Source organism: Scardinius erythrophthalmus, assembly GCF_964197995.2.
Source record: "Scardinius erythrophthalmus genome assembly, chromosome: 1".
Taxonomy (NCBI): Eukaryota; Metazoa; Chordata; class Actinopteri; order Cypriniformes; family Leuciscidae; genus Scardinius; species Scardinius erythrophthalmus.
The window spans coordinates 33,322,578-33,344,987 of NC_138221.1; the positions used below are offsets into that span (position 1 = coordinate 33,322,578).

The window sequence follows — 22,410 nt, forward strand, 5'->3', positions numbered from 1 at the left end:
TAAAGGCTGAAATATGAGGTTTATCTTTGTATAAAACCTTTTTTGTCAAAACTTTATTTGAACTTGTACATGTTAGTAGATAACATGTTGCCAGACACTCTTTTAAAATCTGGCCATCACTTTTAATGGTATTTTATTGTTCACATAAACAAAAAGTGCATATTGATGCTAATCAATTTGTTATTTGCTGTTTTTCAACATAAAACTTGTTGAATTGACTTCATTCCGTAGTATTAGTACTTTTTGAACAGGATTCTGTGATAACCGTGATAATTTTGGTCACTTTAAACATCTCATCATTTCCTCTCTAGTTATGATCAACTAAAATCAACAATATTTGTGTTTTTACTGTATAATATACAAAAGTACAATTTTCTATTAAAAAAATTCTACCTCTCACTCTCTCTCACACACACATCAGATAATCCTAGATAGATAGAAAGATAGATAGATAGAAACTCTAATGATCCCGAGGTAACTATCTATCTAACTTGGAAAATGCGTCGTGTAGGTCTTAAATTTCAATCTTTATGGTCTTAAAATGTCTTAAAAAGGTCTTAAATTTGACTTACTGAAACCTGCAGAAACCCTGAAAAGGATCTCCACAGACACTTATTTAAGCTACACAGAGTCTGTCTTTAGAAAATGTATACTGTTTATTTGGGATATGTGGGTGAACTAATCCATTAAGCTTGACCAACACTTGCCGGAACGCTGTAGATCACGTTGTCATGCCTCACTTTAGTGTCTGCAGGCCATCTTAGATGTTCTTCTGATGTTTTTGTATCTTCTTCTCAAACACCAGGGGTGGAGAGGTCACTGACCTCGTAAAAGAGAAGATCTTCATGGCCAGTCAGTGGCTGGAAGTTTGCATTTCGTTGTCTCAAAATATGAAGGTGGTTTAGTTAATAACTCAGAGACTTCAGTCTCCATTTCTCCTCCATTTAATCTCATTCCTGTCTAGGAGAAACAATAGAGACAAAAAAGAAGATCATTTGTAATTTTTCTTAACCATGGGACCGTCTCCACTTAATGTGTTTCTGTGTGTTTTATCTGAGTATTAGAGAGAGACAGAGCTGAAAAAGACAACACTAGGAACAAAAGAGAAGGAAGCCAAAACTTTGCTTTAATCTGTATGTTTATAGTTGTTCTTCAGCAGCGTGTTTGAGGAAAGTCCCCCGGCTTTGTTCTCAGCGCTGTGTTTCTTATTCTTGTTCCGCAGAGACTGATTAGAGGGCAGGAGATTCTGTTACCTGATGTCCTCAATATGTCTTCTAATTGCTGCTTCAATGTTTTTTTAGGGAAGCACGTTGAGGAAGAGGAAGATGTATGAAGAGTTCCTTAGTAAGGTGTCTATACTTGGTAAGTACAGTAATGAGAACTTTGTAATGAGAATGATTTTTATCTGTCATATCAATCTTGCATAAATTGTTTGATTAAATTCGAACTCCTTGTTTATTAAACATGAGAAAACCAGGATTTTGTAATTCGTCCATGAAACTAATCTTACATTGCATTAAATGCAGAGTAAATTAGTGTAATGTTGGTTGTTTGCAAAAGTTTTCTGTAACAACTTTACAATAAGGTCTCATTTGTAAATTGACGTGTCCAGTGAACAACTCAATGCAATTTTTCATGGGTTTATGATCTAAGAACTTCTAGTATGCATGAAAATACATTTTCAAATTATAACCACAAAGAGTTTTATAGTCAAGTGACAGAGGAGCGCATTTTTAATTTCCACTGAGGGTAAAGGTCCTTCCAATAAATCGTTCGAAATTTCCGCACGTTAAAAAGTGAATACGGAAGAAAATTCGGATCGTGTTCGATTTTCTGCGTTTTTCGCATTGGTCTCAAGCATTTTGAGAGGTGTTTCGAAAATTCGGAGCCACCGAATGACGATTACGAAAAAACGCATACGAAACTTCGGACTCAGTGTGCAAGGATCTTAACACTATTTTAAGGTGACATAATTACACATTACTACATGTACATACTATATTATTAACAGTAAATTATGCATAATTACAAGTAACTAACCCTAAACGTAACTCTATAGTAAGTACATGTAGTTCATTAATATTACTCAGTACGGTAACACTTTATTTTACAGTGTCCTTGTTACATATGTTACATGTACTTACCATAGTAATAACAGTAAATGATGCATAATTACATGCAACTAACCCTAAACCAAACCCTAATCCTACCCTAACCCAATAGTAAGTACATGTGGTTGCTTAATGTTACTCAGTACTTAAATATATAATTACACTGTAACAATGACACCTTAAAATAAAGTGTAACCCTCAGTACTTGTTTGAGTAAATTACAATGTAACTGTCACCTTAAAATAAAGTATAACCCCACAGAGAATTAATCTCTGGTTCATTAGAAAAAAACATTGTGTGTTTTAAATTGAATAACTCTGATCTGAAGAACCTGTAAATGAGCTCAAGTGCTTTTTCTTAATCTCCAAATCTCCAAATAGCAACTCTATGTGGCCAAAAATGGTTCTTTAGAAGCTGAAGGTTCTATGCAGAACTTGAAGATTTCTATTTCTGAAGAGCCCTTATTTCTAAGAGTGTAGCTTTGATTGACAGACACCACTGCCAGATTCTACCCGGACTTGCATTCCAGTGGTTTTGTTTGGTGAGAGAGAGACAAAGAGGAGCGAGAAAGAGGAACATTAAGATGGTCAGTTCTGCGGTGACCCCTCGTCCTTCAGCACCCTGAGGTCACTCGTCGCTCTAAATGGGGTTATTAAATGGCTGAACAAACACACTCCTCCTCTCGGTTTCCTCTATTTTTCTTTCTCTCTGTGTTCTCCGTTTCACAGCCCTGTCACGGCCTGTCTTCAAACACCCAGCTCTCTCGCTCTTCAAACCTCTTTTCTTCGCTCGTCTTCTCGCCTTTGAGGGGGGCATGTTTTTGTTTGCGCAAGATTCTTTTGAGATTGCGGTGAAATCGGTACTGTTTTGTGAAGTCTTGGCACGTTTTACCATGGTTTGTTAGGTCCTGACACTTGTGAGGTCTTGCGCAAAAAACTGCTTCGAAAAATAAGAGTCATATTTTAACATTCTCTAGTTACGCCACGTTACGTGATCAGAATATCATAGCAACTTTGTGATGTACTTTTGACTTTGACTAGTGAGCAGTCACCTTCAGTGTGCTAACAGCCATTCATAATATGCAATAATTAGCAATTATTTATTTTTATTGTCATAATGGTGTTTTTAAATTAAGCAATTATATATATATATATATATATATATATATATTTACAAACAATAAACACAATAAACATTTTCTTTTGCGTCGTCTTTCACACTTGTTCTTGGAAGTACCCATCTGACATTTTCATATTTTAAATGTTTTAGTAAAAATGTGTGTATGCAAATGTTGCTGTTTATTGTCATATTAATGCATATAAATAAATTAAAAAATGTAATATTTTATATAAATATATTTAATATTACATTAGATAAGAAAATAGAAAATATGCTGTCTTGTCCTAATAAAAAAATGTTTTTCTAGTGCTTTATCGGAAAGACTTAGTTATGATTTTTTCTATGCTATGTTACAATATCCTAAAAGAGTGAGGTGCTAATATAGACACACACAGACACACTGTTTTTTCTTAGTTGAAGCATGCGGTGTTGATTTTTCCCTCACTGACGGCTCATGTTACGACTGAAGCAGGTGGACGTCTGCCCGGGCGTGAGGATGTCTTAGCCAGCCTGATAAAGTGACCATTAGTCTGGGGCATGCAGACAGGCTGGCCCCAACACACAAACACACACCTAAACCACACACACATCGTCTCCTTTTAACTATTTAAATATTAACACTACTATTATGACGGTCTAATCTGAGAATGATCGTCTGCTACTGTCCTGCGTTGGGATGATGGGAAATGCATTCTGATGGGATAATGGGAAATGAAGAATGACAGAGAGAGGAAACAGCAAAGGGCAGAGGCGTTGGTTATTATTTGCAGCTGGAGGATGGATCAGCGCTGCTGAAGTCCAGAGGGTTTTAGTGTGGTTGTGTTCGTGTGTGGTACGCCCGTGTGATGGATGCTGGAAGGTGGGAAGTGTTTCTGGAATGTGGTGGGTACTGAATGATGGCTTCGGCGGTTTCTTTTCTCACGGCTTCAATAGTCCACGAGCAACAGAAGCTCTTCTAGGTCAAGATCCAGTCTTCGCATTCTGCAGGAAGTTCGTGATAAGCCTTGGTGTCTTTCTGATTAGTCAGTTTATTTATAAAAGCATTAGTCTGAGCCTCTGATGACACACCCACGGGTCACTCACGGACCACCGGATGCTCATCGCACACATAAAATAGCACAGCTTTCTCAAAATTGTCTCTAAAAATATCAGTCTAGGCTGCTTGTTACTTTTGGATGGATCAAAATTGAACTATAAATTCTGTGCTTTTCGTTTCAAAGCTTTGGCGCTTTGTTGCACCATGACGTTATTGCAGTATCATTTAATCAGATTTATAACATCTAGGGGTGTAACGATTCAATTACAGATACTGCCTTTGTATATGTATATCAATCTTTAAACAGATTGAAACGTTAATTGTTTGTTTTGGTTAAGAATCGATTTAATGAATCGTGATTAGGTAATGTAATATCATTCAATATTTAAAAATTTAAACATTAAATTACTTACGTGTGTAGTAATGTAGGTGTACCGTGGCATCATTCATGCCCTTGAATGCACACAAACCATTGATAAAGCTGCCAACTTATTGCATGTACACTACTACTGAAATAAAACTCTTTTATTGCATGAAAAACTCAGTTGTTTTCTATCAGATAAAACACTGCCATTTTATGGGTATAATTGTTTATTTTGGTGAGATGAAAACATTTAAGGATACTTTATTTGCATATGAGACAAAAATAAATAAATATTGCGCTCAATTCTTAAAATATTTTATTGGCACATTGCACTCTTTATGTTCCAAGTAGCCTGTGTGTACATGTATTTAATGAGTTTATTTTCAAGTTCGCTTGGTGCAGTGAACAATCTTAAAGTCCCCCTGTGGTGAAAATCAAGGTTTTAATGTTGTTTATATGTCTATGTGGTGTTTTTAATATGCTTTAAGACAAACCATGTGTAAATTCATAAGTCAGCACCATTGCTGAGTATTTTCTCCTTAAAACTGCAGTGGACCAAAGTCTCAAAAACACGGTTTGAAATCGCTGGTGTTTCTGACGTCACAAACTACCTTATAACCAATCAGGTCAACGGGTGGATCTCTGAGCTGGTGGAGGCGGGGCTAATTTGCATATTCATAGAACTTCGTATACTAAATGAGGCAAGGGTGTAGAGTTATTTCAAGGCATACATTTTTTTTTTCAAGGATAAAAATGTTACAAATAAAATGTTTGACTACAGGGGGACTAGTTTGTCTTTTTCTTGTTTTTTTGTTTTGTTTTTTTAACCCAAGACACATCAGTAGATACATTTACATCATCCTATGAATAAACTTAAAAAAAAAAATACAGTTGAATCATTAATCCAAAACAAATCTCATTCTGAATCAGATCGATTTGAATTGTTTTAAATTAGCAAAAATCCTTCCTGAATCAAATTGAAATCCTATAAATCGTAATTTGAATCAATTCACTGTCCACCCAAAGATTCACACCCCTAATAACATTAAAGTTCAAGGGTTGTACTTGAAGTGAAGTTGGTCAGGTCCAATTAGATCCAGATTAACATCAAACTTGTTGTGTCTTGCAGAATCCCTTGATAAGTGGGAGAGGTTGACTGTGGCCGATGCCCTGGAGCCTGTGCAGTCTGAAGATGGAGAGAAGATCGTAGTGCAGGGAGAACCGGGAGATGATTTCTTCATTATAACAGAGGTGTGTGTGCAAATGACCATCTGCATGTTTGTTCACAACAGCTAGTGAAGAACAATCCTACTTTTGTGGTTGCCAAAATAGTCGTTTAAGCACCAGTTCCTCCAGGTTGACCAGAGGAGAACGACTCTCCTTGGTTCCTCCCTGACACTTTCAAAAGGTGCTTATGCACTAAACTAAATCAATATTTTAACTTTTACTGCGATACAATCCAGTGTGGGCGTCTGTTGACCGAAGAGAGTTATAGACCATCCTGTTGGATTCCCCAGTACTTTTGGAAACCTAATTTGTGGTATTCTCGCTTGATTTCATACTGATCTGACTTTTTCCACACTCTCAAAACCGATCAAACTGCACTTTCTCTTGTGTGTAAGCACCCTAAAGTTGTTTTCAGACGATCCTCAATGTGGCTTGATGAAGAATGGACATGTATTGACTGAGGATCAGTTTATATTGGTTGTGTGTGTGCACACACATCTAGTCCTGCTAGATTTCTCTATCCTTTCTTGTGTTAGCTGATACTCTTGCTTTGTGCTGTCAACACCACCAAACACATTTACAGTTCTGAAACCCCTGGTGGTGCTGATTCAGCATTCTTCTCCTCCTCTGCCAGATCTTTGAACAATATTTTGATTAACTCCACATTTATGAAGATGTTGTGAAGTCTGGAGGGGGCTCTTTTACCGTCTGTGTCTGTTCTCATATTTTCAGCGCCTCTCTTTTCTTCATTTTCATTTTCTCCTCCATGAAGGGTGCAGTACTAATATAATCAGGCTGTTGAGTGAAGTAGTGCTCTATTGATGCTGTGCTCTCCACGCATCCACCTGATTATTGCTTATAATTAGGGTTAGGAAATTAAACCAACCCTTAACACTATTAAACTTTGGTGCACAACTTATTCTGTACCATTGGTGCTATTGACATGAATGATTCCTCAAATCATAAAGCATGTTGAGGATATACAGTATATGGCTTTACTCTTGATTTATGCCTGGAAGACAAAAATCCCATTTTAATTGGTTTTTGGCTGGCCTGCTCATAATTTTGATGAAACATTCCTGATGTTGAGGAGCCAAATCACACAGGTGAAGCTTTGCATTACTGTCGGTTAGATTTATTGTAGATTTGAGATTGGTGATGCTCAGGTAATGTAACAAGTATGTGCGTTTGGAAAAGACTCTTGTAAGGATTGTTCCTTTGGGAAATGTTATAAATCAGAAATTGATGAGCCATGTGAAGTACACACATGTGTTGCTGAAAGGTTAGTTCTTCATTTCTGAACAATGGAAGGAGATGTGCGCCAGGATTGAGTCTGTGTGAGTGTGACTGACTGAGTGTAGGAAACCTGCTGTGTGTGTGTGTGTGTGTGTGTGTGTGTGTGTGTGTGTGTGTGTGTGTGTGTGTGTGTGTGTGTGTGTGTGTGTGTGTGTTCAGACAGACCGAAGCACTCACAAATGTAGTTTCCAAAAGAAAGGTCAAAGCTGGATTTTCAGCATCATTACTCCTGTCTTATGTGTTGATCCTAGTGAAAATCATTCTAATATGCTGACTTGATGCTCACTGAACATTTCTTATTAGTATCAATGTTGAAAACAGTTGTGCTGCTTAATATTTTTTGGGAAATTGTGAATCATTTTATCATAGAAAGTTCAAAAGACCCGATTTTTTTAATGGAAATCTTTTGTAATATTATGAATGTCTTTACTCTCACTTTTGATCAGGTTATTGTGTCCTTTTGAGTTCTATTTTAGTTGTTTTATTCTCCTCTATTCTATTCACTCTGCACAATTCCATTTTTATTTCATTCCTTTCTTTTCAGTTCTATTGATTTCTTCTTTTCTATTTTGTATTCTATTCTATTCTAATCTATTTTGTGTTCTGTTTTGTTCTAACCAATTGTATGTTCTATTCTGTTTACTCTGTTCTGTTCCATTCTGTTCTATTCTAAATTTATAGTATGTTTTCTATTCTGTTTACTCAGAACAGAATGGAACAGAACACAGTAACCTGAATAGAACACATACAATAGATTAGATTAGAACAGAACAGAAAATTTGCTCTGTGCTTTTTTGTTTTATTTTGCTCATCCTTACCCCAGTTTGCATTTCCATCAACTTTTGTTCATCTGGGTTAGAGTATAGCAGGGCAAAGAGACAGATACAAATAAATGAAGAGGACTTTAGCATGAGACATGGGTCTGTCTCGCTGCTTGTTTGTCTCTCTCTCTCTCTCTTCCTCCCGTCTCTGCCTGATTCCCAGCACGGGGTGGCCAGCGGTTCAGTGATGGAATGTAGGCTGCAGACTTTCACACAGGGTCAGGCCCAGACTCCAGACCTGAGCGAGGGAACCAGAGGGACGGCTTTACGGACACAGGCTTGGGAAGGAAGAAAGAGCTGTGTGTGTGTGTCATTGTCCAGCTCTGGTTCCATACTTCTTGCTTTTAGCTTCTTCTTTGTCTTGACAGATACTGTTAGGGTTAGGGTTCTTCAATTTACACAAAAATAAGAAGGAAAAAACATTTAGTCTCTCATGTTAACATACTCTGCCCCTGTGGATGGGATAGTGTTATTTTAGTATCATTTAGACACTATTGTAGTTTTTGTGTACAAATGTTGTTTTAATTTTTATTTCAGTTTTAGGTTTCAAAACCATCTTGCCAAAGGACTGCAGTTGAAAATTAGCCAGCTGGCTAACACTGGCACATTTACAGAAATGTTGATAATGTGTGTTGTCCTGAAGAAAGAAAGAAAGAAAGAAAGAAAGAAAGAAAGAAAGAAAGAAAGAAAGAAAGAAAGAAAGAAAGAAAGAAAGAAAGAAAGAAAGAAAGAAAGAAAGAAAGAAAGAAAGAAAGAAAGAAAGAAAGAAAGAAGTTATTTTAGGGACAACAAGTGATGAAATTAAAATGAAAATAAGAAATGTAAGCTTGGCAGATAGTTCAAATGAAATAAGCTTGTATTTGATATTTTATTTCAGTTAATGTTTATTTTAAATAGGTTTTTATGGTTTTGGTTTTATTTAACTATAATAACCCTGGTTTGAGACACATTTGTTGTTTGTTAGATTGAGTCACAGATCAACTATGATTTGATGCGTCACACATTAACTGATTTCGCATGTATAACGTTCCATCATCTTAATTTGGGCCGTGCTAAATGTGATGATTCGTGGTGTGGTTTATTACCCGTACAGCTGCTGTCAGGCTGTCTTAATCGTGTGAGAGCAGATGACCAATTAGACAACTCTGCTAAATTGTTTGCATTTGGGTGTTTGTGTTTTATATTTTCTCTGCCTCAATTCGTTTGTGTTAAATAGGTTTTCCCACAGATGCTGATACAATTTGTTGCCCATTGTGAGACTTTTAATTTGATAGTAATGCAAAACCAACAGCTCCAGGGCATCCCCATGATGTCATACCTCCGGAGAGCACGTCCCAAGCCAAGATCCTGCAAATACCAGAACGCTGATCCACTAGGGTCACACCGAAACATTCAAAGCTTAAAACTTGGCCAAAGAGCTTTTTTAAAGAAAAAGTGAAATCTGTCATTATATACCACATAATTATAGGCACATTCAAATCAGTATGAGATGAAAGCCATCCCTGACATATTAAAAATGCAATGTTCTGACTTGTTTCTACATTTTCTCATAGGGTTAGCTCTTTTGCACATTGAAGTCATTCATTCAAGTATTTCGAAGAAGAGCTGGTCAAAGGACTGCACTGCTGTGCTGAGAATTTTCTGGATCTTTCATGACTTTTACTGCATTTAACAGAGCGCTACAGACTTTCCATAATTAATGAAAACCATATATATATATATATATATATATATATATATATATATATATATATATATATATATATATATATATATATATATATATATATAGAGAGAGAGAGAGAGAGAGAGAGAGAGAGAGAGAGAGAGAGAGAGAGCCAGTGACTGTTCTAGAAATTTTTCTGTATACATATGACATGCCCTTATATCACCATTTTGTGATTAGAAAAAAAAAAAATCACTTTTGATCAAATTTGCTAATTAAAAGTATTTGTTTCTTTATGAAAAATCTTACTGACCCCAAACTTTTTAATGGTACATTATATGAAATGTTTATTTATCATTGACACTTTTTGACTTCATCTACTATTTTAGATGCAGCTTGTCTACTAACTATCCTAATCAATGATTTGTAACTTACTTAAGATTAAAAAGTGTTAGTGTGGTATGTGTGATAGAGCGTGAGAAAATAAAAGGTTAACGATAGTTATGCCTACTTTATCCCATGAAATGGTATAAAAATATGCATATCTAACTATGCACACATCAATGCAGGAGAAGTGGAGGAGAAAATGCGTCAGTATTTATGCATCAAGGCAAATTAGATGGTTTAGTATTCCTAAAAGAGACTGAGAGGTGGAGAGCCGCCCGCCCAGACGCCAGCTCCAGACTTTACTGAACGTGAGTAAACAGCAAGTCAACAACACTGGTATCTCAGTTAACCCAAACTCTTAGATTTGCAATTGGGCTTGATGCCTTCAGGTGAAAATGGTAGCCTGTATGCATGAGTTACCTTAGCTATATGCTTGACTGAACAGGAATGTTTGTATTCTAGATGTTGAATGAGATTTTGGCAGCTTGTCTGATTATTCATATTGGCAGCCAACAACGCAGTCCCACAGCTGTGGAGCTCTGTAACATAATGCCTTTCCATCAGCAGATGTTCGAACAGTACTTTGAAGAGGCATGCATCCTGAGATTGAAGGAGACATACAGTACTGTAGAAGGCAGTAGGGTGTTTGGAGATCTTTGAGGTGGTCTTACAGGCAATATCACTTTATCACTTTGTAAGTTAGAAGTAAAATGGCATATAGTCTAGTCTAGTCTGTAGCAGATTTTTGCTGTCTGAATACTTATATTTTCTTAAGAATATGTGACTAGTGCTAAACCATGCAAAGTTACTGGAAGCACATGGGTGGTTTCCAGGGGTGGTTTTAGTACTTTATGTGGTTGCTAAGGTGTTGCTATGCAATTTCTAAATTGTTCTAAGTGGTTTTAGCACCTTGTTATGTGTTTGCTAGAATGTTATGGGTAGTTGCTAGGTGTTGCTATGCAATTCCCATGTGTTTCAAGTTGTTTTTGCACCTTAAGTAGTTGCTACTTGCTAGAATTTTATGTGTGGTTTCTAGGGTGTTGCTATGCAATTCCTAAAGTGTTCTGAGTGGTTTTAGCACATTATGTGGTTGCTAAGGTGTTGCTATGCAATTTCTGAAGTGTTCTATGTGATTGTTAGATTGCTACGAGTAGTTGTTAGGTGCTGCTATGCAATTTCCAGGTGTTTCAAGTGGTTTTTGCACCTTAACTAGTTGCTAGAATGTTATGGGTAGTTGCTAGGTGTTGCTATGCAATTCCCATGTGTTTCAAGTTGTTTTTGCACCTTAAGTAGTTGCTACTTGCTAGAATGTTATGTGTGGTTTCTAGGGTGTTGCTATGCAATTCCTAAAGTGGTCTGAATGGTTTACACTGTTACGTGGTTGCTAGAACATTATGGGTGGTTGCTATGTTGTTGCTATGCCGTTCAATGTTGTAAGTGGTTTTAGCACTATTAATGGGTTTCTAGAGTGTTGTTATGCAGGTTCTAAAGTGTTTTAAGTGATTTTAACCCCGTGTTATGTGATTGCTGGAGGGTTATGGGTGGTTGCTAGGCTGTTGCTATGCAGTTGCTGTAGTGTGTTTGATATATGATTTTAGCACCTTGCTATGTATTTGCTAGAGACTTGTGGGTGGTTGCTAGGGTGTTGCTATGCAATTTTAAGATGTTCTAATTAATTTTAGCACCTTGTTATGCAGTTGGAAATGGTGTTGATGTGCAATATCTAAGTTGTATATAGTGGTTTTAGCACCCTGATGTGTTTGCTAGAGTGTTATGGGTGGTTTGCTAGGGTGTTGCTATGCAGTTTTTTAAGTAGTTTTAGCAACTTCTACAGTATGTTGTTTCTAAAGTGTTTTGGGTGGTTGTTCGGCCGTTGTAATGCAATGTATACGTTCTAAGTTTAAAAAGTCAAAGATAACACATATTAACACCTAAATAAATCTTTAGTTGCAGCAAACATTACAAAAGAAGCTTTTAGTCTTGTTGATGCATAATTGTTTTTCGTCAGTGTAGCAGTGGAAGTTAACGCAGTGTTTACAATGATACTAGTATTAACTCCAGTACACAACTTTGATGGACACTATCCTTGACCCTTGATTTTCATACTTGACCTGTGATTTTCAAGTCTTCTACCAGGATGTTAAGGTCAATGGGGTCAACTGTGTGTTGAAAGCTCCAAAGAGATCCAGTAGTGCTACATGTGAGATACAGCCATGGGCGGTGGACAGTGATATGGTATTGACTACTTCGACAAGTGCTGTGGATTAGAACTGGTTCAAATCATATGTCAGTGTCCACTAGCAGTTTGAGTGAAGACAACAACAAGCAAACAGGTCAGGTCTGGCATCCCTCAAGGGTTGGGCCTCTTCTCACTGTATGTGGTCTCTCTTATTAACAGCTTGTTGATTTATTTTTTATTAGATGTTTATGGAATAGCTTTAATAGCTAGTGTTGCTATCTAAGATATGGTTGTAACTGGACTGTTACATCAGCAGTATTGGTAGAACTACTTTCTCTCAACTATGTGATGTCATTTAATCATAAAGTTTCTCAGTTATGTTTAAAAAGTAGTCCATATTTTTTGCTTTTGATACAAATTGTTGCCGTTGACGTGCAAAGCCCTTAGTGACCCAGCAAAAGAGCATGTTGATGACCTTCTAACCTGCTTCCAACCCCCACATTTGCTTACAATATACTAGTTTACTTACAGTCTGGAGAGTAATGAAAGAGGGTATTGTAGTTAAAAATCAAATAAAGTTTTTTACACTAATTAAATTGTAATATTTCTTATATTTAAATTGGCCTATCTTAATATTTACATTTAAGCATTTGGCAGACGCTTTTATCCAAAGCGACTTACATTGCATTTCAAGGTACATATTTAGAGTGCATATTTGTATATACACAATATTTATATATACATCTATAATAATATTTTTATAAAATAATTGTATCATTATTGCTAAATAATTTAACTATTATTTTAAAATTATTTTAGCCCAATTGTTTAATTTCCCTTTTATATTACAGATTTATTTGTTTCATTTTTTTATTTAACATTTACATCACTTTATTCTAATTACTGTTTTTCATGCTTTTTTTGCATTTTTACATACTTTATTTTGTACTGTATAACAGCTATAAAGTCTTTTCAACTTCTGTAAAGTGACTATGAATAGAGAGAAGCCCTGTCCTGTCAGCCTTCATCGTTTTACTGTTGTATTGTGGGTAGTGTTTGTCCTTGATGTGACAAATGTGACAGACTGTTTGCCTGTCTCCTTGTTTATCTTTCTAAATGAGTTTTTGCATTGCAGTGTGGGGCGCCGCATGCAGTGTAACTCTATGATTGTTGAAAAATCTCAACACTGACAGGCCCAGGTGTGCTTGCATGTGTCAGTCTATGACGTACTTGTGTGTGTTGCGAGCATGCAGAGTTGTCTAAACCCTGTACACCTGCAGGCATATAAAGCACTAATCCTTTTGACACGTCTCAAACTCGGCGACACCATGAGCTAGGCTTTTCTCCCTCCCTCTGCTCCTCTTTTTGTACTTTTCCTCCTCATTAAACATGTGTCTCTCCTTCTCTTCCCAGGGTACAGCATCTGTTCTGCAGCGCAGGTCTGATAATGAGGAATATGTCGAAGTGGGCCGTCTGGGTCCATCTGACTACTTCGGTGAGTGTTGGAAGGATCGCAGAGCCTGCAGTGTTGTGCCAGAGACTTGTAAATAACAGAACAGAAGTGCCTGAGCCAGACAGGAAGAGTAGCTTTCCTAACAGGTGGCAGTTCGTCATGTGCAGAGCTTGCAGAATGTAGATCTGTGTGCTTGTTTACTGTCAGTGCGGTTTACACTGCTGCACCACAGGCATACTGATCTTTAGATTGTCTCTCTACGTGGTGAATATAGTCATATTTACATTATATAGAGAGCTACTGCTCTTTGTTTTATAACCGTTTGAGTTAAACTGGTTGTGTTTATGTTATTAGCACGCAGCAAAGGCAGTGAATTTTTAACAGATGACTTCTTAAATATGAGACATTTCTGCACAGCTAATGTCACCAAATAAAAATGGTAAAAATAGTGATTGTTTTAAACAGGTTTTCTGAACAATCCCACATCTGCCATTGGTTGGCCAATGAGATAGTCCCGCCCCTAACTTTTGCCATTGGATGAGTCAATATTGCAGTGTTGGGCTGCTCAAACCTACAAAAGGCTTCATTATTTATTGGTCTTTGTATTGTTAGGTGGACTAGGATACAGTATTTTAAGATTTAAATAAATAAATAAAGTATGTTTAAATGTCTTAAAAGTATTTAACGTTGTGAATTATATAACTATTATTATTATTTATTGATTGATAAATTATTTATTTATTGAATTTATTTAGCAGAATCTAAAATGTAAAACAACTGAAATCAGTGTTGTAAAAGTCTTTTTCAAACGTTTACTAGAATAATGTATTATTGTATCACAATTTTAGATTTTTAATTTTAAAGGGGTCATAATCTACACATATATCTACTTATAGTTTGTTCTTACACAAACGGTCATTATTTAGCTTTTTATGACCATTTCCTCTCTCTCTCTCTCTCTCTATCTAATCCTTAGAATTAAACTGACTGTTTTTGTCACTGTACCTTTAAAGGGATACTCCACTTTTTTTGGAAATAGGCTCATTTTACAACTCCGGTTCTGGCGGTACCACTTTTAGCATAGCTTAGCATACATCATTGAAGTGGACAAGACCATTAGCATTTCTCTCAAAAAAATGACCAAAGAGTTTTGATATTTTTCCTATTTAAAACTTGACTCTTCTGTAGTTACATCGTGCACTAAGACCGACGGAAAATGGAAAGTTGCGATTTTCTAGGCTGATATGGCTAGGAACTATACTCTCATTCCTGCGTAATAATCAAGAAACTTTACTGCCGTACCATGAGTGCAGCAGGCGTAATGATATGACGCAGCGCCTGAAAATAGTCCCCAGCTCGGTAACTTCCAATGCTCCCTGTGCAAGCAGGTTGCCACGTTGGTTATGTTGACGGAAGGTAGCCTATTTTTAGGCGCTGCGTCATATCATTACGCCTGCTGCACTCATGGTACGGCAGGAAAGTTTCTTGATTATTACGCAGGAATTAGAGTATAGTTCCTAGCCATATCAGCCTAGAAAATCGCAACTTTACATTTTCCGTTGGTCTTAGTGCACGATGTAACTACAGAAGAGTCAAGTTTTAAATAGGAAAAATGTCGAAACTCTTTGGTCATTTTTTTGAGAGAAATGCTAATGGTCTTGTCCACTTCAATGATGTATGCTAAGCTATGCTAAAAGTGGTACCGCCAGAACCGGAGATCGGCTGAATGGATTCAAAATCGGTAAAACTCAACTGTTTAACTCTGGGGGAGTTGTAAATTGAGCCTATTTCCAAAAAAAATGGAGTATCCCTTTAAGACTTCTATACTGTATGTAAATAAACTTTTGTTGTGATCGGTGTCTAACCTCAGTGTGGCGGCATAGTTCACACATTTGTTCATTAGGAAGGGTCAGGTTGCTAAGTACTGAATAGGTGTTGATGATTATGTAAATGTAAGCGGTACCAAAACAGACCCCTGTGGGACACCAGACCTGATGGCGAAATACATATCTGAATTATTTTGACAACCTAGTATCAATTAATTGCCTGGTTGCCCTGTGATATTTTGAGTTTTGAGTGTCAGAGTATATAAATAAATTTCCATAATATGTCGGTTTTAAATCAAGTCATTAAGCTAACGTGTGTGTGTTTGTTTTATTTGTGCAGGTGAGATAGCCCTGCTGCTGAACAGACCCCGTGCAGCCACAGTCGTGGCCAGGGGTCCGCTCAAGTGTGTGAAGCTGGACCGGCCACGTTTTGAGCGTGTCCTCGGGCCCTGCTCTGAGATCCTCAAGAGGAACATTCAGAGATATAACAGCTTCATTTCTCTCACTGTCTAACCCGACCGTCTGACACACGTCTAGAGGTTACAGACCTCCGTCAGCTTACTCGGGTGCCTGGTTGCATAAATTAGTGTGTGTGGTACTTCATCGGTTTTGCTTAAATCGTTAGCTTAACTATTGTTGAGTTGCTCTGATGTGGCAACTTATAAAAAACAACTTCTTTTATGCAGCCAAGCATTCAGTTTTTACTTCTTTTTTTGTTGCAAGAAGCACAAGTGCTCCACCTTTTCTGCTTTTTTCCTTTGTTATTTTTCTTTTTCTTACGTGCACTTTGGATTGACCTATGCTGTCACAAAGCTTTATTTCACCAGATTAGGAGAGGGAACGAGGTGCCCAAACAGACTGATGTGAAACATCTTGATGTGGCATGTGTAACTGTCCTACAATATGTGATGCATGCAGACCAGAGATGCATTTTGTACACTTGCCATTCAGCACTGAAGAGGAAGGTAACATTACAGATGGCACAAGTGTATGAATATGTTTACATAGAGGAAAGAGTGTTTTTTAAGCTTTTGCCTTTTAGCTGTGTGTTTAGCGTGCCGTGTTTAACCCCGCATGGGTCATTTTGCATTCTTGTTTTTCTAGAGCTCTGACCCTCTGACGAAATCTGTTTATTTGCGTTTTTGCTGTTCTATAGTGATTTTATTTTCTTGGCTTTTCCAACCACCCTTCGTTCTGCTGCTGGAATTAATGGGAAGGGGTTTGTTACATTTTAAGACACAAGTTTTAATATAGAACAAGCTATAAAAAGGGGTTTTCATGGGAGTCTTGCTCAAGTCTTAATGTGTTGAATCTGTATGCTGTTTCTTTTCTTTTCTTTTCTTTTTTCCTTCAAAATGCTATTGTATTACACACAAATGCACATCCACACACATGCTCTTACATCCTGAGGCCATGACATTTTTGGGTGAATCTCACAAAACCTGTCAAGAACATGTCCAGGTCGTATTTCATCCCCCAAAATAAACTTGTACACATGCAGATATATTTATATATCATATAGGCTTCATATATATGATGCTTATTTTAGGCTGATTTATAATAAAAAAAATGCATAAAATATATTTTTACTGCAAAACAGTAAATTAAAAATATGAACTTGAGAATAATTAAAATTCATATCAATGCATTTATGGGAAAGAAACTGGAATTAGACTTGTTTGTTGTACAGTATTGAGAACATGGGGAGAAATGTATGCAGTTTATGAAAATGATCTAAACAACAAAATTGTCAAAAAAAATGTGTCCTAAAAATAGGTTTAAAAATGATGAAAAATTATAATTAAATGTTGGGGTGAAGTGTGACATGTTTGTGTGCGATTCACCAGTTTACTATGAATTACTAATGGATATGTTCTGGAAACGATCAGAAATGCTAAAGTTGGTTCCTAATATCTGCCTACAACAGCATTTTGGCCATCGTGTGTGTTTAAAATATTTCCCTGTATAATTCAACCGATGCTCCAAAATGCTTTAGGTTTAGAGACAGCCATTGTTCGTTTGTAGTGACTTGAGGAAAAGGTGGGTTTTTTGCAGTATACCGTAGTTTATGAATGAGCTGGAATTTATTTGAATGAATTTGGAAGGAGCGATTGTTGGTTGCATGCTTTGTTTCTCGGTTTTTACAGAATAAAACACACACCAACTTTTACACACATTCTGTGACTCTAATCTTCAGGCCAATAAAGAAAAGCTTCTGAACACCATTAAATGTCTCGTCGCTTTTTAATGCATCTGTTTGTCTCTTGGAATCCTCCTTTGATGTTTTGTAGATCACCTTATCATTCTTCCTGTCGGTTTGACTCTCGTTCACCCCGGATCTCTTTTACTCCCACTGCCAGTCAGATGTCAGCTTGTGTTGTCAGAGGAAGGGGAGGCCAGCGAGATTAAACTAGAGCTTTTGGCTTTGACACATTCCATCTGATCTTAACTACACTAAATCAACTGGGGAATGTACTCAAGCCTGCCACTCAACCTCTTTAAATACACACACAAAAACACTTGATTACAGAAGCTTTATTCTGAATCGACAACCTTTATTTTAGGACCTCTATTTTTCTTTATATCATTACTAATTCTCTATGTTTACAATAGTTTTCTCTCTCGCTCTTTTTTTTTTTTTTTTTTTTTTTTTTTCAGAGGTATTCATTTTCTATTTTTTTATTGTCTGTTTTTATTAAGGACATTTTTATTTTCCTGACTAATTGTTTTGCATGTTTTAAGGGCTTTCATTATTTTACTTTTATTATTTTTTATATATTATGATTTTACAAATGAAACTTTTTATTTTTGCGTGCTTTAAAGGAATTCATTTCTGAATTATTACTTTTTTCTAATAGTATTGTGAGATTTTTTTCTAGATATTTATTTTTGAATGATGTTAAGGTATTACTTTTCATTATACTTTCCAACAATCGGTTTTTAATAATTATGCTTTTTAATTTGACTAATAAGTGTAATATTTTTTGCATATTTTAAGTGTTAATGTTGATTTTAATAACTTTAGGTTTGATTTTTTGTTATTTTTTGTCTCTTTGACTAACAAAGCTTTTTAAATTGAACTTTACTAATATGCCTTTGTTAATTCTTTGCATGGCTTAAACTCTTGAATTTATTTTGCCTGCAATGTTCCTTTAATTTTTTTTTTTTTTTTTTTTTTTTTTTGCATGCTACTAATATTCTCCTATTTTCTTGTGTTTTTACAGTCAGTTTATTTGGATCAGATTTGCAACCGGAGTCTCAGTAGATTTCATTACCACCGGCCCGCCTTTACCGCTCCACCCAGTCATGAATCATTTAACAGATTTGCCCCCTACCATTACTGTGAGAACACTTTGATATTCAAGCTAAAATGTATCAGTTTATGTGCTAACTTGTCGTTCTCAAGCTAATCCTTGTCTAACCATAGTATCGCAGCATGAACATCCACGTTACAGTTTAATTCTGACCCGCTCAGGTCATGGGCTGTGATGTGTGCTGCCGGCTCTAATGAGAAGACAAGAATGAAAGGATCAGAGTCGAAGGAAAGGAGGTGCAGAGGTCAATCAGGAGAGCACCAGATCAGGTCAGGAGATCAAAATCTGTCTGAATAATGGAATTCCACAAAGATTCAAAGGAGTTAATGGGACAGGAAATAAAGCCACGATCTGATTACAGTTCAAACAGTGTTCCGCCTTTTGGAATTTTTTTTAATTCAGACGGAACTTTAAGCTTCAAATTCATGTTCACCATAATTACAGATTAAGATTCTAGACTAGTAATATGATCATGGGAAGTATGTTGTCCAAAATTCAACAAAATACTAAATTATGTTTATGAGATAAAGTGAACTACATTTTTTTTTTCACATAATATATACTATTAATCAGAGAAGAAATACAACCAAATTCCCATAGGGCATTAGACCCTTAGAGGATTCACTTGTATTTCCTGTTTGGTGATGTAGTGTCCATTCAAAATTCACCTGTCATGTAAAGAAGAAAAACCACCCAACCGCAGTTCATTCCCAGAGGAACACCGCAAGCAATTGTCCTAATGAGTAATTCACATTTGACCCTTTAAAAAACATATTTCCTTTGGCATACTACTCGTGCTAATTTTGCAGTGTGCATTGTGCACGCAGTATGCATGGACTACTAAATTTGTGCAGCATATAACCAGGACACAATGAACTACTATATCCCACTTTTTTATTAGTTCGAGTAGTAGTATGCTACATTGCTGTCACATGACCTGATGATAAGGTTGCATGTTTAATTTAGCAAGTGACATTCAGTTAGCATAAATAAAAATGGCTATTTTGAATCCAAGTTGTGTTAATGTAAAACACCATAGATTTGACAATTGGCGTTCTTTGCACAACATACATACTGGACAGTCAGAGTAAGGGCCGATTCACACAAAACATGTTTTTGCGTTCAAAATGTGAGACGCAGGTCAGTGAAAAAAAAAAAAAAAGCAAGGTCTTAGAAACGCATCTTTAAAAAAAATGTTGAACTACTTTTAACTTGAGCGTGGCACAGGTTTAGAACGTGGTGTTTTGCACGAGACGCTCCTTAAGATGCAAACACAACAGTCAAACACATCCGTCTAGCGCTTTTACATTGAAAAACAATGGAAGAGTAGCGTAGTGGAATGGAAAACCGAGTTCTGTTTGAATGGTCCTTAATTGTTGTATGCTATTACACATCAAAAAACAGGCAAAGAAACAGAAACAAGCGATAAGCTGCGTCCAAATTCAGAGGCTTCATCCTTCGAAGGATGATTGCATCATTGCGCGTTGCGACAAAGTCAGTCCCAATTCGAAGGCTCCTTCAAATGCGGCCTCGAAATGCATCCTTCAATGCGCAGGCAATGAAGGAGACAACAGATGGATCCTTCACGTCCTACCTTACTCCAGAATTCATTGCGCAGTGGTGATGACTGAGTTAGACTTTTTTTTTTTTTTTTTTTTGCCGGATTACACTTTTAAATGTAAGTATTGGGTTTCAACTAAAGCTGGGTTTACAGTCACACTGTACACTTTTGACCACATTTGGGCCGTCTATGATAACATTTTGTGAATCTTTGATTGTTAGTTTGATATCTGACAGCCAATTAATGACCATTGCGATCCAAATTTGCCTCTGACGAAATTCTAGGGGTGTCAGAATATTTGAGCCACAGTCCTGTAAGTGTTACATCTCTGACGTCAACCGTCAAATCAAAAACCAATAGGAGCGCCGGACCTGATGACGCAATTAGTGAGAAAACAACAAACCACCACTTGCTCAACACACACGTCTTCTCTTTTTTTTTCAGTTTTTCTTTTCAAGAGAAGCCACGATCAAAATGACACTAGAGATGGTTTTTGTTTGCTATCCACCATTTCTATCCCACGTGTAAATGCAGCTGACAGTCACCGAACGTGTCAGGGTTTGATGATGTGAAACTCCGGACGAGTCTTCTTATGTGCGTCCATTTTTCATGTGTTTTAAGTGTTTTAACATTAATAACAACTGAGATCCCACAGTGTGACATGGCTTACAGCATTCATCATTCTCGTACAGTCTGACAAGCAACAGTCGTAAAGGACTATTATAAATCACACAGTGTGCACCTGCCTTTACTCGAATAATCTTATGTATCTTATGACACAATTGTAAAAATAAAAACAAATATATAAAGCGGTTGACATATCTTACCAATATGCAATTTTATATAGTATCTGCTCTTTATTATGTAAATAAATGCACCAAGGTGAACATATTTAGACAGGTTTTGAACCCTGCTTTGTTTCAGTTGAATATAAAAAGTGCAGTACAAAGTTACTTGTTACTTGAGAAGCTAGGTGACAAGAACAGTCCATCGTAGTCTTGACCGTCCCATTTAATATCATTCAGTCCGACCTTAGTGGCCTTCGAAGGATGCAGCCTCTGAATTGGGACGCAATTATAGAAGCATTGCTTACGCGCATGCAAGCTAACACGATCGCCAAACATTAAAATGCATATAAATCAAAACAGCCTAACGTTAGCAAATGAAATGTCGACCCATGATGTGCTATAGGACTATGTAGCTTTTGGGGTTTTGATGGCTTCTATCTACTCTGTTTTCATCAAACATGAATCCGATCTGCAATTTTCTCAGCTTTCTGTTCAAAATGTTGCTTTTTTTTTTCATGAAACTTACCCACATTCAAGTGTTGATAATAAGATACTATAATAAAATGTAGAGGCTCTGTTCATTCTTTTGATATATTGTATGTTCAGATATTCATACAGCAAAATATTCTGGTGAGCCATGACAGTTTTGTGAAAATGTTCAAAAATGCTGACGCTGGCTGGCAACTTAAAAAAAAACACTGGCGGGAAAAGGGTTGATTTTTATTTATTTATTTGATTGTTGACGTATGCAGTACAGTTTTTACAGTGTACTGCGCAGTATGCACTAAGCACTACTGCTGCATTCCAAACGTAGTCGGTGTTAAGTAGACATGCACTTCAATAGAGCTACTGACACACACACACAAACACTTTAATCTGCTGGAAGGATGGAAGAGTCTCAAGGGTGTCATTAACCAATAACAGGCACTCAGACAGTATTGTGCGGTAACACAAGGATGAGAAATGAACAGTCCATTATTACTTCAGCTAAATGACTCCTGAATTCACTGATCGATGGCTCGCTGTCCTCAATCACATCCGACCCATACTTGAGGTCACAAGATAATTCTGACCCCATGGGGCTTGTGTGATTTGTGGTATGCAGGACGGCCTTTCCGTCAGCCGCTGCGTGTGACAGGGCTCATTGAAGCCACTTAGACCAAAACATAAACACACACATTTTATTCCAATTTATTTGTACTCTTGTGAAAAAGAAATACACTTACAGCATACTTTTAAGAAGTAAAATAATATACTTTAAG

At 36.7% G+C, this 22,410-nt stretch overlaps 1 protein-coding gene across 2 annotated transcripts in view; it reads left to right on the forward strand.

The window, feature by feature from the left end:
- Window positions 1-17,709, forward strand: part of prkar1b (protein kinase, cAMP-dependent, regulatory, type I, beta) — a 64,986-nt gene extending 47,277 nt beyond the window's left edge. For both annotated transcript variants that reach the window (XM_081387095.1, XM_081387096.1), the window contains exons 8-11: window positions 1,302-1,362; window positions 5,760-5,881; window positions 13,620-13,701; window positions 15,826-17,709. In XM_081387095.1, coding sequence (XP_081243221.1) covers window positions 1,302-1,362; window positions 5,760-5,881; window positions 13,620-13,701; window positions 15,826-15,998 — 438 coding nt within the window. In that variant the 3' untranslated portion in view covers window positions 15,999-17,709. The remainder of the gene's footprint in view (window positions 1-1,301; window positions 1,363-5,759; window positions 5,882-13,619; window positions 13,702-15,825) is intronic.
- Window positions 17,710-22,410: the final 4,701 nt, after the last annotated feature.